The 18,482-nt window shown below is 42.3% G+C and overlaps 1 protein-coding gene across 1 annotated transcript in view; it reads right to left on the minus strand.

The window, feature by feature from the left end:
- SLC22A15 (solute carrier family 22 member 15) overlaps window positions 1-15,368 on the minus strand; it is a 30,798-nt gene extending 15,430 nt beyond the window's left edge. The window contains exons 1-2 of the mRNA XM_088531334.1: window positions 15,252-15,368; window positions 1,268-1,480 (exon numbers count right to left, since the gene is read on the minus strand). Coding sequence (XP_088387460.1) covers window positions 1,268-1,480; window positions 15,252-15,338 — 300 coding nt within the window. The 5' untranslated portion in view covers window positions 15,339-15,368. The remainder of the gene's footprint in view (window positions 1-1,267; window positions 1,481-15,251) is intronic.
- Window positions 15,369-18,482: the final 3,114 nt, after the last annotated feature.

An 18,482-nucleotide genomic window follows, 5' to 3' on the forward strand; every position in this document is an offset into this window, starting at 1 on the left:
TGGACCTTTGAAACAAAATCTATGCTTTTCAGGAAAGTCCCAAACATACAAGATTGTTGGGAAGTAATTTTTTTAAAAAAAATGTATTTTTAAATTAAATTTTGTTCTTTACCTATGTTTCACATCTATGAAACTAAAGCACATAAACTTTTTAAAATTTATGCCCTAAACAGTGCTAGATGCCACAAATCTATTTGAACTTGTTAAGTTTAAGAGAAGATGATTCTTGGATAAAAACTAAGCAAAGAAACACACCCAGTTCCAGAGAAGATTTAAAAACCTTATTGACATTGGCTTTAAATTACATTTAAATAGAAACCTGCCATCTACTAGACTTTTAAATTCAAAGAAGACATAAGTACCCATTCTTTGCTACCAAGAATAAGGACCAGTGGCTGTTGTACACAAAATGCTTGTTTGGTTCTTTTCCAAAATGGGATTTTTTACTACTGTGATCTTAACTAACAAAGTTTTAGTACTTCAGAGGGCTAGTTTAAATAGCAGTAATGCTTACAGATAACAACCACAAGTTTCCAAATGATAGCGCACTAGTCTTAACTGTACAGCTCTAATTCAGTGCAATTGAGTCTTATAACTGAGAGGGCTCTTGCACAGGACAATTTGACATTAGACGATTGATGGCCCCATGAAGGGCAGGTGCTGCACACATCACAGTGTACAAGTCAGGATCACTTATTTAGGGACTGTGGCTAGACTACAAAAAAGGAGACCTACATAGCACAGAGGCCACACTTAGATAAAGGTTGCTCAAGGATAGCTCCCCATAGCTGCTCCCCATATCTGGAGATTTTGCTCCCCATATCTGGGGTTGCAAAAACCTTGCAAAAGCCACTTTCTCTGCACTTCCTCCACTGCTTGACAGCTGCATGGTGGGTGCACTGCATTCATCTGACCTTAAGGGAATGTCAAAAGCTGGCCAGAAAGAGCTCAGGCTCCATGCTGATTTTTGAACACACAATTCCAGCACAGTTCTGGAGCCAGGCTACAGCATCCAATATGTAACTCAGATATGGAAAAGGAACCAAGTGGTCAAGATCTATATTCAAGTAAAGGTAGTTCTTTGTTGCCAGTAAACATACAAATAGATTTTACTTGTTCTCTACTGGGACTATAGCACCTGTTTCATTTGCTAAGCAAAACATGCATTGATATGGAAGAAAGAAGCAGTATTGGCAGCTCCCATACACTTGGCCCCATGAGATCCATACTGCTGCGCACGACGCAGTGGAACAAGCTTCCTTCTTACCTCGGAGGCTATTGATGTGAAGCTGCTGCTGAAGTGCACGTGCTTGTGGACCTCGCTGCCGTTGGCAGTGAGCAGCCATTCCCCAAAGGCTCTCTGCTCGCTCGCCGACTGGTTGCTGTGGCTCTGGTTGGCCAAGAGTTCTTCGAGATCCCAGTGGTAGGGAGGAGTTGCCCCCACCAGGGCGATAAGGATGGCTTCAGTGGCCACATAGAGCTGGAATGAAGCACAAGCAGCCATCAAAGATGCTAAACATACATCCAAACAAGCAGTCCTTCCTCTACAGTCAGATCAAGTAAGTATTAAAAGTAAATAAATAAATAAATCCTACTTTATTTTCTCCTTTAACTACATCATCAACTACAGGATGCTGTGTCTCATCTCTATCTATCAAATATCGCACACCAAAGAACCACAACTTCAGCCCAGGAGATCTTACTGCCTAGATCATTTGAGAGAAAGGAACTCCCTCCTGACACTTTTTCTCAGAGATCTCATATCTTCTCATATCTTAACCTATCTTCATATCTAACCTTTTCCCAGTTTCACCAAGATTAACTCTTTCTCCTTTGTTATCTTCTGTGAACTTGTTTTACTCTAAAAGAGAAATAGATGAACACGTATATATGTGCATATATACACACAGAGTATATACAGTGATTAACAGCTGCTTTTGTTCAGGAAAAAAAAGATAAACAAACCTGCTGCTCTAATCTGGTCGAGAGCAAGGTCACTCCAGCTTGCTCAGAACAGCCACAGGCCACTGCTCTTTTCCCACCCCACCTCCTGTTACATCTCCTCCTAAATTCCAGTGTTTTAGACTTATTTTAACAACAGAAGTCCCATGAGTTCTGTAATAAAAATAAATAAATAAAAACCTAAACAAACAAACAAAAACAATGCTTAAAGTCTTCTGACACAGAAAATAAGTTGGTAGTGATACAGACACCCACATTCTCCAAAGAGAAATGGTTCCTGACTCAGGAGAATGGGAAGAGAATCTTGGAATTGTGCTGAAAGCAAAACTGAAAAGCCCTTTTCAGCTCTGTGTATCAGCTGCGCAGTCAGTTACATCCAGGTCTAAAAGAGAATTACTACTAGGTTAACATACAGCCTTGACTTATTGCACAACAGCATTTACCATCCCTTAGTTCCTTGATGTACTCCACAAGGTAAGCTCCTACTGCTGTGGAAGAAGGTAAATATGGATTTCTGAGGTTCATTCCCTTTCATATTTTTTTAATATAAAGTTACTGATACTCAAAAGGGATTTGGAAGAAGAGACACCCATCTGCCGTGCAGATTATTGTTTAAGATGAAGAACAGCTTTTAAAGGAGATGAAAAGTAAGAGGTCACCTGAGGGTGAAGACCATGGTTAATATTACATGGGGAAGGGGGAGTGGGAAGCAGAATGGCCGTGCTGCTAGGGATGTGTGGGAGCAGCAGCAACAAGAACACCAGAGAAATTAAAGTTACAGGTCATGATCTGTGGGGCATCCCTGTGCTCCAAGCAGCTCAGGCAATTCTGCGCCAGGACTAAGTAGGAACATCTTCCTTTTATCTTGTGAAATAACAAAGGTATTATTGAACTAGTTCAGGAAATGAAGTCTTCAAGGCTTAGAGAAACAAAGCACGACACCTATTTTTCCATTTCTTGTCTAAGTGAAACTCACACCAGCTACAGAAGACTCAATCCAAAAATAAACAACTGCAGGCAAAGAAATAATATGTTCTGAAAAAACAAAACAAAAACAAACAAACAAAAAACATGAAAAACACCCCCAAAAACACAAACTTAGAAACTTAGCTACACCTACACTTGAGTTTATAAATCTGAATCCTGGAATTGTGAAATTACATACAAGCTGCAATTTTTGTTTATAGCTCTAAAAAATAGAAACAGTTTCTAGAAGTATTCTTAACATAAACAAGTAAATAAGTAAACTTAAAAGTCACATTCTACCCCCACCTTTTTTTTTTAATCCAAATGAAAAGAGGGGGGAAGGGTTGTTAATGAATCTGGAGGATCCTCCCTTAAGAATCCCAAATACTTGTGCTTAGCAATAATACAGTTTAGATCCATGCTCAGCATAAAATGCTATCAAATCAGAAGAGAAATACTATGTAACAATATTATAAGGTACGAAATGGTGACATGATATGCAGAGTAGCAAAAAAAGCCTTTTATTTTCCATTTGTTCTATAACCAATATAGAGCGAGGCAAGTCCAACTTATGTCATTTAACATATACCTTCTATTCATATAACATTTTAATTGGCTCTACATGAATGTGAACTGCTCCCCAAAGAATTCTCAGCACTGATCTATATTAATCAAGATGAATGCCAAGCGGAGGAGGAGGAGGCAGCCACTCGCATCCCTTTTCTGTTCTGTCACAAATGAAGTAAAGCTGAGTTTTATCAGTAAGGTTTAACTTTCTCCTCCTTGCTTCTGTTCTTTGTAGGTTAAAATTTTGTGGTCTATCGTAGAAGTCTAGAGTGGGCAGAGATTTATCAACAGGCAACATCTTAACATCTTAGCTTTCACTCTCTCAGCTAAGTAGAGGGAATTTTAGCAACTCTATTTCAAAAACTATTAATGAAGTAAACTTACTTATTTTAAAATTAGTATTAGCAGAATCACATAGATTATCTTGACTAGCTTTCTTAGTGTTTGTTTTCCCTACTGTTTGTTTTCCTAACAGATGAATTCCAAGGAAAAACTGAAAATCCCTAATAAGTAGCAAAAGAAGGATAAAAGCTTTATTAATTTCACTCATGTGCAATGAAAACACACATTTAAAAATGTCTTTTAAGAAATTTAGACCTATGTTGTGCCTCACACACAAACACACCAAATAAATAACCAGGTTTTTTTAGGAAGCACTTTCACATGTTCACTCTTTAATGGGCTTATCAGCAATTCACAACAAACTCTGTCTTTCTAGACAAACACCAGCTGCAGCACATACTGCTGAACAAAATGAGCAAGTCACTAACATCTGACCTTCCAAGCACAGGAGTATTAAAACTGCACCTTGAGGTAAGATAGAATTTTAGAAAGAGCCGTGAATGGCCTTGCTACAGTAGATGTCTATGATGAAGAGACATTTTAGGATGAAAGTCATTTCTCCTGAACCTGTGACAAGCAGCTGAAAAACTGAAGGCCTCCCTTATTTTTGAAAGACAAATGATCTCATCAGCACTGAGTTACTCCAGAAGAATGATATGCCTTAAAATCCATGTGCTGCCCTCCCTTCCTCCCTCAGTCCTCAGAATAGCTTTTGTGTAAAAAGGCCTTGAAACATCTTTGCATTGCAAACTTAATATTTGCTGCTGACAACACACTACTCTACCAAAATATCTTACCCTACCAAGAGGAGAAAATATCAGAACACCAAAGAAGAGCTTTGTAACAAAGTGAAGCATACACCATGAGCGGAAAACACGATGTAATCTCTTAGATGGTCTAACAACCCCTTAAAATCACTCTGATAGGAAATATTTCCATGAACATAACCACTGTTGCTCACTACCTGTGCAGTGAAAGAATAAGAACATATTGTGAATAAAGCATGGAAATCAAAGATGTATGATAAGAAAGGTAACTAACTCGTCTAACTTTTAGTGATGTTTTTAAACAGGATGTGCAAGTCACAAACTGCAACTCCTCCAACTTTTCCAAGCTCTCAGAAGCTTCATTCAACTCTTAAAACTATGCAGAGATTCAGAATTTCACATATTCTGAAAGCACTTAGGGTTTCTCTAGCATTTTGTTCTCCAGCATTTTAATTATGAAGTGTAGAACTCAACAATCCACAAAAGTCAAAGGTCTGTCCAATCCCATATATAGCTTTATTATAGGCATTCTTCAACATCTACATTGAAATCTTCAAGCCATATTAAAAAAAGAACCCTCCCCCTCTCCCCCCCCCCACACACACACCTTAGAACCTTATTTCTTACAGGTTTATGACCAAGTACTCCTTAGTCTCCCACGTCCAACCTTCTTCTCTGCTTCAAACTCACACTCAGCTCTATTCTGTGCTGTGTCAATGCTGGTGGGCAACAGCAGCTACGGGGCCTTGTCCCACCTCAGGTTCAGACAGGCCACCCAGCACACCCAGGCTGTGGGCTGCTGCTACCAAACAACACGTAAAACAGACCTGCTCTGTGTACTTACCTTCAGCACAGCACAAATTTGGATCTCTTTCATAAGACCAAATAACTCTATTGTGCAAGTTTTCTACAAAGACTGTCCAAACAGTACCCAGCTGCTGTGTATATCCATCTCTGCTTGTCAGGCCTATCAGAACACCACATACTCGTTACTGCCTGTACTTCTGCATGCCTAATGATGAAGAAACATGTGAGTACTGGTGCTAGCATTGTAGGATGGATATCTAGGTTCTTACCTCATCAGCTCAAGTTGCTTTAATAATCAGTTTGTAGTACACATAAGGAAGAAACACCTGTCCATTTTTGCCAATATCACAGAATGGCTGAGGCTGGAAGGGACATCTGGAAATCATCTAGCCCAGCCCCTCTGCTCAAGCGAGCAGGGTCACTGTAAGCATGTTATCCAGGACCCTATCCAGACAGCTTTTGAATATCTATAAGGATGGAGACTCTACAACCTCTCTGGGCAACTTCTTCCAGTGCTCTCATCCTCACAGTAAAAAATGTCTTTCCTTATGTCCAGGTGAAAGTTCCAGTATGGAGCTCTCAATACTCCTCACATACGAACAGCAGTGAATCTAACTCCAAATATGCAGACTTCATGAAACCATTTCAATAGCATGAGTTTCTTCCCCATCACACTCTGCTCACAAGCACCATAATGTACAAATAAGAAAACCTACCACCAAGCATCAGGCTGAAATTTTTACTGGGCATGCTGGAGATAAACAGCATGTGATACATATACAGGTAAACTGCTAAAAAGTCAGCTGTCACTCTTGCACTGAAGCAAAAATCTTCAAGACAATTACCAATAAGGCTAAGGGATGGAAGGAACAACTTAGAGAATTGAGGAGAGCTTGCTGGAATTCTCACCTGTGTTATACCAGCCCATTGAAGAAATTTGCCCCGAGGATGCTACCTACCACAAAGCCTCTAAGGGTGAACATAATGTCAGATTTTTCTTTCCCCCTCAAATTAACATAGGAAGCATAAGCAATACACGATGCTAATGACACTTGGGATTTTCTAAGACCTAAATCAGAGAAGCAGGCCATCTGACACATTGTAAAGATAATACTTTAACTTGAAAAAAGTCACGACCTTGCCCTACAAGACATTAAATTCAGCAACACAAATTAACAGAAGGTTTATGTTATATTTAAACAGTTGGCAAAGCAGCTGACTACATGCTGGTAGACTGAAAAATGAGGCCAAAACTGCTTCCAGAACTGCTTATGCCAGTGTAGTCAAAAGCATTTGCACTTTCAGAGCATGTTGGCTTATGTGCAAACATATACACCCTGCATGGGCTCATATACAGCAGCTAGGAGGTCTGGGAAATTGACTCTGAAGAAAGAGGAAAACAAAACGAAACTTGCATAAGAAATCACAGAAATTGTGATATAAAGTTTTATTTTCCCTTTAAAAACAAAAGGCATAAAGAATACATAAATTGTTTATTGAAATATCTGAATGCAATTTTTTTTTCTGCCAAATGTTCACAGAGTGATAAGTTAGAGAAGCAAACTGACAAACAGGAACTAAGAACCAAAAGTACGACACACTATAAACATCACAACTCCTTGATCCTGAATACTCAAGAAGCTTAAATTGCAGTAATGTTTAACCAAATGTCAATGCTCTACAGCTGAACACAGCGTACACAGCTACATCAAACTACACCAGAAGCACCAGTCTGCTTTTCTTACATAAGCAAGGATTTATAGTTGCCAGATGTTCTTACTCCAGTTCATGAAATGACTATCAACCAACCCAGGGCTGAGTTACATAAATAAAAGCATAGGTTAACATGAAGAAAAGTCTGCAAGTGCTGGCATAGAAGCAGATAGTGCAGACTTGGAGGTATCAGGCAGACTGATGTGCACTATCATTCTTCAGTCTGCACTTCATCTTTGTCCCTCTTGCTTTCCATATCTTCTAGGTTGCTTTGGCCTTCAGCATGCCCGCAAGTCACAGCCAGCATCACAAGAGATCAACGTGCTAGTCATTCCTGCCAACGAATATTGGGATGGTGCTTTGATCTAAAAGGCGGTTCTGCTAAAGCTACGAGAAAGGCATGGTGCTTTGCTTGCTAGGACCTCTCTCTACCAAATACCTGAAGTGTTTAACCCCATAAAAATGCAATAAAAGCACATGATGCTCACTTCAGATCTTTCCACTGTTTAAGATCCCGCCCAAAAGACTTTGCGGTCATTTCTATCTGCCATTTTCCTTCATTTAAACATTTTAAAGACTTGCTCAAGATCTGCAATTGGATCTAGATTTAAGTCTCATATTTACTGCTATTTCAGATCAACATGATATTCCAGGACAGAGCAAATTTTGTGTTTGTGGTGGAGTTCCCCTTTTAAACCAGTGATTTTCAAACAGTAGTCCACAGGCAGCAGCAAGTCTCTGCAATACTTCTAAAAGTTCTGTAAAAAACAAAAAACAAATTGTTATCGGTCTTAAGTTTATTGCTTAAGAATCTAACATCTTCAATGGGAGGTCTGTAGGGATCTGCAAATTGAAAAAGAGCTCCAATGTCTACTTAAGAAAAAAATTCCAAGTGACTAAACAGTCCATCACAAATTGATAAGGGCAGTAAGCTAGAAAAAAAAATAGCATATGAGTACACAAAATTTTATTTAGGTCAAACAATTACACACAAGCTGGAAACAATCATTCTGAGTTAAACTACACATCTACCAGTTAAATCATCTGAGAGAAAAGGAAATCAATCAAAATCAAACTCTAGAATGGAGGGAATGTCAGTGAGGAGAGCACTGATGACGTGACTCACTAGTGGAAATATATAGGTAAGCTATTGCCTACAGATCTCAGTAAAAAGAGAGATTGTGCACACACATGGGTAGGGAAGATGGAAAAGAAGGCTATGTCATAAAATAAATATTTTAAACCCCATAATCTTTATTAACAAGTACAGTTGTGCCTCAACTCTCAGGCCTGTCTTTTGAAGGTGCTCAGAAAACACACAGGAAAGACTGATTGTTTCAACGGAATTGCCATTGAAGCTAAACTCCATCACACTGCACAAGATACTTTATGTAGAAATACCTTCATTCCTCATAATCTGAAAGCATCTCTCCTTACTTTTTTTCCATATGTGCTATAAAGATACCAGCTACCACTGCCACAGGGGTTCCTGGACAGTTCTTTAAAAGACATCCCAAACACATGGGCTTCAGCAATGGCTGGAGTAACAGTCCCAGAGTGACTTCTTTCCATCTTTGCTTTTGACAGCCTAGTTGCTTCTCGCATCATCTCTGCTCTAGAAAACTCAGAATGTCCCCGTTGAGAAGCTTGTCACACAGCAGTGCACACTCTGTGGTCAGAGTGCTCACAGAGAATGAAAACTACAGCACGTGATGGCAAGTAGAAAAGTGGGGTTCTTTGGTTTTGGACAGACACAGCAATTTGCTTGCTCCCCTCTGTTGCCAGGCCTTCAGGATGTCCAGCTTTTCGTATTTTTTTTTTCCTCAAAAACCTCAAGCTTCTTTTGTTGTATTCATGCCAGCAATCAGCGAGAATTCTAGCAGGGTCTTTAAACAGTACATTGAATAGTCGTCTTCTAGGACTGAACTACACATAAACTGATAAAAGTGTGAAAACCACCGAGGTGTCTTATACCGGCAGCAAGTTATTTGTTTAAAATTAATTAGCAAGGAAACAGTTATTAGAGTTTAAGATTGTGTTATACCTGAGAGCTAAGAACCCCATTTCTAATGAAGCAGGTCACAACTCAGCATCATTATTTCAGGCTTTCTGCAGAATATAAGACAATGTCTGTATCAGCGGCACTCAAATTTTCAAGGCTATAACTATAAAGTGAAGAAAAAAAATGAGCAATTGTTTCTTTTAAGGAACAGTTAAGGGTCTAAATTACAGAAAGACAGAGTGCATGGGGTCTTGGCTAAATTTCTGTTTCTTCTGGCAAGTGTTTTATTTACCTAAGGTCAATCCCTAAACACTTTTTTTTTCATTCCCCTTTTATATGGTATACAAACAGTTTTGCACCAGGGAGCCTTGACTAGCATCTAACTGTTTACACATGAAGTGAAAGGTAACTTATGACTATGGTAACTATAAGCATTTTTTCCACAGAAAATTCTTCTATGCTTAAGCCTATGGTATGACTGCTTTTCACTTAGAAGTTCTACCAACTCTCAGATAATGCTATTAAGTAAATGAATAACTGCATGCTCTGTTTACTTAAGGTATATACACTCTCCTAGTCTATTTTTCTTTCCGAAAAGAATAAGCTGCACCAGGAAAGGAATTATATGCAAACACAGCTGCAACTGCTCTGAAGGTCTTCATCACTTCTACTACAAGGAAAGCAACAGGATTCTTGAGTATAAACACGCCCTAAATAAGATATAGTGCACAAGAAGACAGGGGAAAAGAAGCTTGTCTTGAGAAATAAAAATTGGGACTCTATAGTATATCTGTATTCACGCCACATATGACACCATTTCTCTGTATAAGTGGCTGCAGATGTCTAAAGCACACGTTGTGCAACCGTTTTTGGGAAGCAGTCACAACGGGACATTAAACTTTTACTTTATTACAAAATATGAAGAAAAATGAGAGCCAAATAATGAGGTAATCATAGAGTAAAACAAGGTTACACAGCAATCCTATGAAGCCTTTTTTGTATTTGCCATTTGGCTTAAATATCACCCAGATTGCTGCAGTTAAACTAAGTCAGAGCGCAAGTAACTTGGATTATGTAAACAGAGCACCCCTGAAGCCGCACCCCAGCACCCTGGGCTAGCAAATATAATGCAAGGCATATAATGCCAATCTCTGTCCTTCATTTTAAGCAGTTCATCACATAACAAAGTACAAAGTAACAAATCTACTCGGGTAGATTACTACACCCCATCAAGGATGAGCAGTAAGCTGTCCTAATTTATGATGTATTCTAACTAGTTCAAAGAACAGAAAAAAAAAAAGACTCAAGCAAACGTAACCATTAAAAGACTCACTGTCCAAATATTTTGTTGCTGTCATTACAGCTGGATTGATGTCTTGTGCAATTTAGGATGCAACACTTTTTATCCCTCACCCCAAATTCTGCATTAAAGAAGAGAGTTAAAAAGCTTATGTATGTATCATACCTGCACATTATCTGAAGACAGGCAGACACTATTCCTCTTGCATTATTTCTAAAGGCTCAGGAAGAACCTACTTTACCTTGGCCACATGTCCCAGTATCTGCTATCCTCAAAAGTTCTGTGCAGATGAGCTGCTTAAAGAGCAGCTTCCCACACTGCGATATTTTAATGACAGAAATCACACTAGGTCATACCACCTGTAGTAAAGTGATGGTAGCAGCATCTCTTATTAGGCAACACTGCGTGAAGACTGCTTTTGCCTTCAATCAAAATGAACTATTCTTCAAGAAGCTTCATCTTATTATCTTAATTATTATTTCATCTTCTTGCCAAGTAGTGATAATTCCCCATGCTGAGGAAAAATGACACCCTAGGCAATCATCCACAGCACTGTAAAATGCACATGCTACCTAACTATAAGTAGGGGCTTTTTCAGGTTTGTAGACGAGACCTCCCTTTTAAACTCTAAAATCTTTTAAGAAGCCTTTTAACAAAGACACAGTAGCAACATTCCATTCTCAGATTTCTGTCAGAGGTTCAGATTGGACTCCAGCACTCCCCCAAGTCAGATTCACAAGTCCGTGCAAATAGCCTTCAACTATATACACTGAGTTACAAGAGACCAAGAAATGTTCTTTAATATGGCTGTACACCTCAAGCATCTAAATCAGGATGAGAGATCTCATTTAATGTTGCTTTGTATGTGTTAAACATGAACATCAAATGTCACACCACCTTGGGAAGGAAAACTCAGCGTTTCTAATACTATTTCTTCAAAGGGCATTGAGTACCTTCAGGTAACCAATAACTGCCAAGCACCAGTTAGCAGCGTAGTCAAAGTAAAGTAAATGCTATTTTAAAGATTATCCACCCCCTTTATTCCTCCCTCACCTTCTTAAAAAAAAGACAATATACACATACATTGCAAATAAGGGACTATACAGCCCCAAATTTGTATCACTAGCCTGACCCCACATTTCCAAAAGAAGGTAAGTTCTAAATTTAGTCTCTGAGCAGTTCCATAGATTTCAGAATATTCATTGGTATCTTTTCATAAATATGTTTCTCTGCATTAGCTATCATCACTCCATTAAAAAAGTTAGCAACCACTGCTATATGACATTCCCCCAAATCCTACAAAAACCACATTATGGTGATATTGAATAAACCAGACAGAGCCTAACACAGTAACAGTTCCCACAAGTTAATGAGTAACCACAGCAGGTAATGCAGAAACAATACAACCAGCCAAGAAGTGAAAATACCTTGCAAAAGTGGAAAAAGTAGCAGACTGCAAGATCTGTACTTAAGCTATTTTTACACTGACAACACGCAAAAATAATTTTCCATATGTTCTAATGCAGATACATACAAGGTGTTTAACTTCCCTGTAGACAAGGCAACCCTGAGTTTTTCTGCCAGGTTCACAACCCTCATCGGGTCAAAGGAGGTGATCCTGCCCCTCTACTCAGCCCTGGTGAGGCCGCATCTGGAGTACTGTGTCCAGTTCTGGGCTCCACAGTACAAGAGGGATGTGGAGCTGCTGGAGAGAGTCCAGCGCAGGGCCACAAGGATGATCAGGGGCCTGGAACATCTGCCCTATGAGGAGAGGCTGAGGGAGCTGGGCCTGTTCAGCCTGGAGAAGAGAAGGCTGAGAGGAGACCTGATCAGTGTATGTAAGTACCTCAAGGGAGGCAGTGAGGAGGATGGTGCTGGACTCTTCACTGGTGGCCACCGACAGAACTAGAGGTAATGGCCACAAACTGCAGCATCCAAAGTTCCACAGGAACTTAAGGAAAAAAAAAATTAACAGTGAGGGTGACAGAGCGCTGGAACAGACTGCCCAGAGAGGTTGTGGAGTCTCCTTCTCTGGAGATCTTCAAAACCCGCTTGGATGCAGTCCTGTGCCACGTGCTCTAGGTGACCCTGCGTGTGCAGGGGAGTTGGACTAGATGACCTCTAGAAGTCCCTTCCAACCTTAAGCATTCTATGGTTCTATGATTCTAAGAGCCCATAGGTCTAGCAGCAGTTCACTTAAGCCCATGTGAAAGCTGGCTGCCATTTTCACTCATGGACATGAATGCTTGGTACAATTTGTCTTGGAAGAAGTCTGTGAGCTAGACTAGATTCATATTTAGAATTCAGTCAACATATCAGAAGGATCCAAGCAAGACAAAGGCATGAAAGCCTCCAAGAAAAGCAGAAAAACTGTTGAAAATGTTAGGAGGAAGCACAGAGTTTAAACTCACTATATTCACATTAGAGACAAAGGGATTTATAAATAATAGTTATATATAACAGATAAAAATAGTTTAACTTGCATGGCACTCTTGTCTACAAGAGACAGAAATGTTTTAGTGTAAATATGCCAATGCAAACACACAAGGAAGCTGAGGGAGCATGTGGGAGGCGGCAGCAAAGGGACAAGCAATAAATTGGACTAGTCAGTAAATGGTAGATCCAGCAACATAGAGTAACAGGAGTTTTTATTTGCCAGCCAGATGCTACATCTAATCCAACAAAGGGACAGGAGACTCCAATTATCTAATTCCACATCATGCACACCAAAGATCACTTCACTTTGGGCCCATCCTCCAAAGATGTATGAAAAAGCAGCCAGAAAGCTAACACTGGTCATGGCACCTGCCTTCACTGTTGTTCTACCACATGCCAGTGGCACAGTATGTAACTTGGCACCATTTAAGGAATGCAGAAAGCAATCAACCACCCAAGCAGGAACCACTAAATGGCAAGAAGCTTCATACCTAAATCCTTTGCAAACTCCAGTGCCTAAAGGGATGCGAAGCATACAAAGAATATCATTCAAGGGATGATAAGCATCAGTAAAGTTCTTTTTGTGCTATCTTAAATAGTTGAAAAGACAGATCTGCACCTGTTCTTTGTTTCTTCACAGTTAATTGGAGTTTTAAGTATATTTATAAAAATATTTCTATTTACTTCTCCCATTAAAAAGACAAGTTAGTCTATTACAATTATATACATAAACAAGTTGGTCATACTACTTAAACTCCAGGAATATAGAGCAATTGTCCTGGTTGCAGTTTGTTCTGGAACATGAGCAACACTAGAAGCAAAAGACCTGAGGACTTGAGGTCAGCGAGGCAATAGATATCATGCGAAAGTTGTATAGCCAGTTCTCTAGCAGAGGCAGCTTTAACAGTGCCCAGTGTTAAAGTCTAAATAAATTCAAGAAAAAAAGAATCAGAGAGAGAAGGTAAAAAGTTGCAAAACAAAGTTGACAAACAATCACAGGATTCCACAAGCCACACAACTGGAGATCTGTACTTTTGGAGCACCTAATCATGTTCCTTACAATTTGGCTTCTGATAACTAGTCAGTCCGCAAGGTGACAGGAGAGAGCACTTTCAGTCCCTCACAGTTTGTGACTAAGTTCTTCATTGCACATAAGATATTGGTCAGAGGAACACTTCAGTCCTCCTCCTCTTCCTGCAGCTGCTGAGTTTTCTCCATCCCAGCAGGCGTGTTTCCATAGCAACAGCAATTCTTATTCTTCAGCTCAGTTGTGTTCACTGCAGTTGGGTTTTTGAAGAGTTAAAATGGAGTAAAACCACACTTCTGTCAAATTCAAACTATACCTTACACCTAGGTCAGACCATGAAGATACACATACTCTTCTCAAGTCCTCTTTCACAGAATCATTACAGTTGGAAAAGACCTTGAAGATCATCAAGTCCAACTGTAACACCATCAACACCATGCCTGTTAAACCACGTCCCTAAGCACCTCACCTACGTGTTTCTTGTCCCTGCCAAGGACAGTAACTCCACCACTTCCCTGGACAGCCTGTTCCAAGGCTTCACCACTCTTTCCATGTAGAAATTTTTCCTAATGTCTAACCTGAAACTCCTTTCTCTTCTCCCATGGGCATGTGCTCAAGGATGAAGCAGAACAGGAAGTAAACAATGACCTTGTGGCAGAGCGCATGATTTGGTCACGCAGTCTTCGAATACCGAAGCACCCCACTGTTACCCATAGCTCTATTTTTATCACTTAAACTACAAATATTCTAGTTTTGAGCCTCACAGCAACATAAAAACACAAAACAGCCTGCCCAAGAACAGCAAAGCCTCACCCAAATAGCTGGTGCAGACACTCAGAGAGAAGTTAAGAGCTAAGCCAACAGAAGTTGGAGTATTGACGCAGACATTGCTTATCAGCCATTTAGTTCTTGCACACAGAACCGCCAGTTTTCACCTGAAGTTTCTAACCATTTCCATGGGCAACCTAGACAAAATTGTCTTAGGCCCCTAAAGCTCAGTTCGGTAGGACGCACATCCAAATCTCCAACAGAAGCCCCAGCTTCCAGCCTTCCTAATGGAAACCCCAACACACTCCCATTCCAACCACCCTACCATCTGGCAAGTTCTCCCCACTCCTGGAAGAAGGGAGCACACAGAGTAACAGTCTTTTGCCCAGTTTTCCCGGGTTAAATTCACTTTGCGTCGGGAAAGGGGGTTGCCTTCACCTCAGGATCAGCGCAAAGCGCCACAGGCCGAATCCAGAACAGGGCACCCCCACCAGCCCCAGCCATCCTCAGCAGCAAGCCCCAGCCCCAAACCACACACCAAATCCACCCGCTACTCCACGCTGCCTCCACGTTGCCCAGAGGGCAGCGTCTCACCTGGAGCAGCACGGCGAGCAGGACGCACAGGTACACCTGGTAGGGCCCCATCTGCCCCACCAGCGGGAACGCCTCCTCCACCTCCATCCCGCTCCCCGCCTGCCGCGCGGCGCATTCCCGGCGCCACCCGACCCAGCTCGGCTCGGCTCGATCTGGCTCGGCTCGGCTCGGAGCGCGGAGCAACGTCCAGGCCCTCGCCCAGGATGAGCAGGAGGAAAGGGCGGGACGCGCGCGCGCCCAAGAACGCGGCGGGGCGACGGTCTCGGCCGGGGGCGCACGCGCAGCCGCCGCCCCCAACAGCCGCCACGGCGGCCGCGAGCGCCGCGGCAACGTAACGGCCGCCGGGCGCCGTCGGGAGCGTTGGCGCAGGCGCGCGCGAGGCGGGGCGGGGCGGAGGGGCTCGCGCGCTCGCCTGGCCCTATTGGCTGCCGCGGGCGGGAGGGCGGGAGGCGGCGGGCGGCTGAGGCGGTGCGGGGGGCGGGGCGGGCAGGGGCTGTCGGGGGACGGGGCTGCGGCGGGCGCGGTGCCGTCTGTGGGGGAAGGAGAGCGGGAAGGGGCGCTACTGCTGATCGCAGTCCCCGAGACGGCTGTTGCCAGAGGGTTGCCCCGAGCCGGCGCTGAGGAGGCGGCTCCCGGCGTGGCAGCGTCCCCCCTGCACCGGTTTACCCAGTTTCTTCACGAGCGCGCGCCGGGCTCCGGAGTTTCCGCGAGTTTGCGCCTTCCTGGAGCAGTGCCAGCTCCGTGCCGGAGGAGCTATGAGCGCAAGAGCTGCTGCTGGCGTTCTGTAAATGCCACGAGGCTCCTAAATGCTGAGGTACCTCAGCGGTGGGGTATTCCATTAGCTTACTTCATAGCATGCCTGCTGTTTGGTGGAAAACATATTTGGAAGGAGATTACTGCATAGGTGACACTACAGTTAAGTTGTGGTCCTGCCAGAATCAGGAATTGTTCGTGATCCAGTTCCCGCTGAGGACAGACCGCTCTCTGTTATGACTTGTCTTCATGAAACTGTAATACTCATTATTATGTGTTTTATGCAAAGCGTCTGCTTTTGGAGGGGCCGGGCCGGGCTGCAAGACCAAGGTGTGCAATCTCTGCTTAGTGGGAGGGTAAACGCATCCGTGGCAGGCTATGCGGTGCTCAGAGAAAAAAATAGTGTTCATGTAAAGGAGCCATGAACTATTTCACAGTCTGCTTTCATTCCATCTTTAAAATAAAACTTCAACAATGTGAAACAATTGATTCTTGGGACTTTTTTTCCTGGTGCAGCAACATCTTTAAGCCTTTTTTTTTTTTTAACAACTGCTGGGGAAAAATGGAGAGCGCTCTATTATGAGAAGTGACCTTTAGGACCATGCCAGGAGCCTGGGAAATAATATCATTTCCATGCTATAAAAATCTCAACAAATTGACAAGCATCAAAGCAATTTACTCTTAATGGGAAATTCACCTTTGCCCTAAGTACTTATTTTCATACTTGAGGCTTAGTAAAGATCGATTGAAGGCAAAACAGCAAAAGATTTCTGAAATGTCAGGACCTTTTGGATGTTCATCCAGCCCCACTTGTCTCATTTTATTACTCGGCTAAGATGCAGAGAGCTGTTCTGGTGCTCAGGACACTTTCACTGCTTCTCCCCTTGTACCTTTTCTACCCTTCCAGTCAATTTAGCTGCACCATATGGCAATTGCAGCTTTAATTCAGCACCAAGGAAAGCTGTTGCCATGTACTCTCAATCCCATCTCAATTTGAACGTAAATTTGAATAGAGTTGGAGAAAGGACTATATTTTACTCACCACAAATCAGGAGGCAGAGGGATGCTGTGCAGGCACACAGTAATTGCCTCCGAAATCTGTGCTCCTTTCAGGCTCCAGGCACTTCTCCTCTCTCTCTTGTCTAGAACTTCAGCTATTCCTCCACGGGAGGCTTTCTTCCCATGTTGTTTGCTTCCTTACAGCCAGCCAAGCTACAGGCTCTGCCTGCCACCTCGGCAGCAAGTAGAACTGCCAGTCTCTGCAGTATTTGCCTCCATGTGATGCTTTTTCTGCTCCTGCAGTGGGTCTGCCAAGGTAATACTCTAACTACTGCAGTTAGTATTACTTCTGCTCAATCCTGACTGCAACAAGGGTACGGGTAGGCTTAGGCATGCCCACGCCATGCAACAAAAAACAATGCCTCACACCCAGGCAGGACAGACACAGAGGAACTGGGGGAACTGCTACTGGGGAACTAACACCTCCTGTCTGGGTGATTCTTGCTGTCTCTTTCTCTCCTGCAACTACTGTGGCCATTCTTCCAAGTCTTGGAGTTGCTTCAGCGTTCAACTGGAGATAGGTGTTACACACTTGGAGTAGGGGCCAAGAAGCATATAGCCATTAGGAAGCTAAAAAATCCAGTCCTGAGAGTGTACAAACTCATGCATGGCACCACCATGTCTCAGTTTGGGCTGTCAAAGGTTGTGTGGTTCATTCAGCTCTTCAGGAGTCTCTGCCTTGCTTCCTGCTACTCTGGGGCAGATCACATGCATGGGGCAGCGTCCCCCCTGCACATGCTTCATCACTTATATGTGCTGATCTCTCTAGTGGTGTCCATATCTTCATATACCTGCTCTACTCTAAACTTTACTGATTTTGGTTATACCACCAAAAATGCTTGATTTGAGCAGGGGTATGGCTTTTCAGGCTTTGCACTAAACCCAGTGATTTTCTGACCTGAGTGATGGCAGAAAGTTTTGAAGGAAGGGACTTGGCAGAAGCGGATGCAAAAATGTGACACTGACCAGAGGTATAAAGCAAGGAACCCAGCTGGAGTGTACAGAGAAGAGGAAGAACTGTCTGGGGTGAAGTAAAGTACCCATTGACCACCACCCTATACCCCAAGCATTCAGGTTACCTCAAATGACATTATGCAATGACTATCTGGTGAACTGCAAAGAAAACAGGCTTTTTCATCTTTCCAATTTTCACCAACACTGAAAGGTCTCTGCACTGGTGTTTTGGAATGGTTTGGATGCAATTTTCAGAAGTTTCAGCGTTGACATAATGATAGGGTTGCACTCAACTTGGCCAATGATCTCTCCTCACCAGAGTCCTCTGATCTTCCCAGAGTGTGACTGTCTGTGAAGTTCATTAGTGTGCAGCTTGGTCCCTCCTCCTCCACATTAATAACCATGTCAAACAAGAACAGTCTTAACAATCCTGTCTGTGGGGAATTTTTCTTTTAATGACTGAGT

Source organism: Tinamus guttatus, unplaced genomic scaffold (assembly GCF_059628265.1).
Source record: "Tinamus guttatus ecotype Peru unplaced genomic scaffold, ASM5962826v1 Tinamus_guttatus_pri_ptg000408l, whole genome shotgun sequence".
Classification (NCBI taxonomy): domain Eukaryota; kingdom Metazoa; phylum Chordata; class Aves; order Tinamiformes; family Tinamidae; genus Tinamus; species Tinamus guttatus.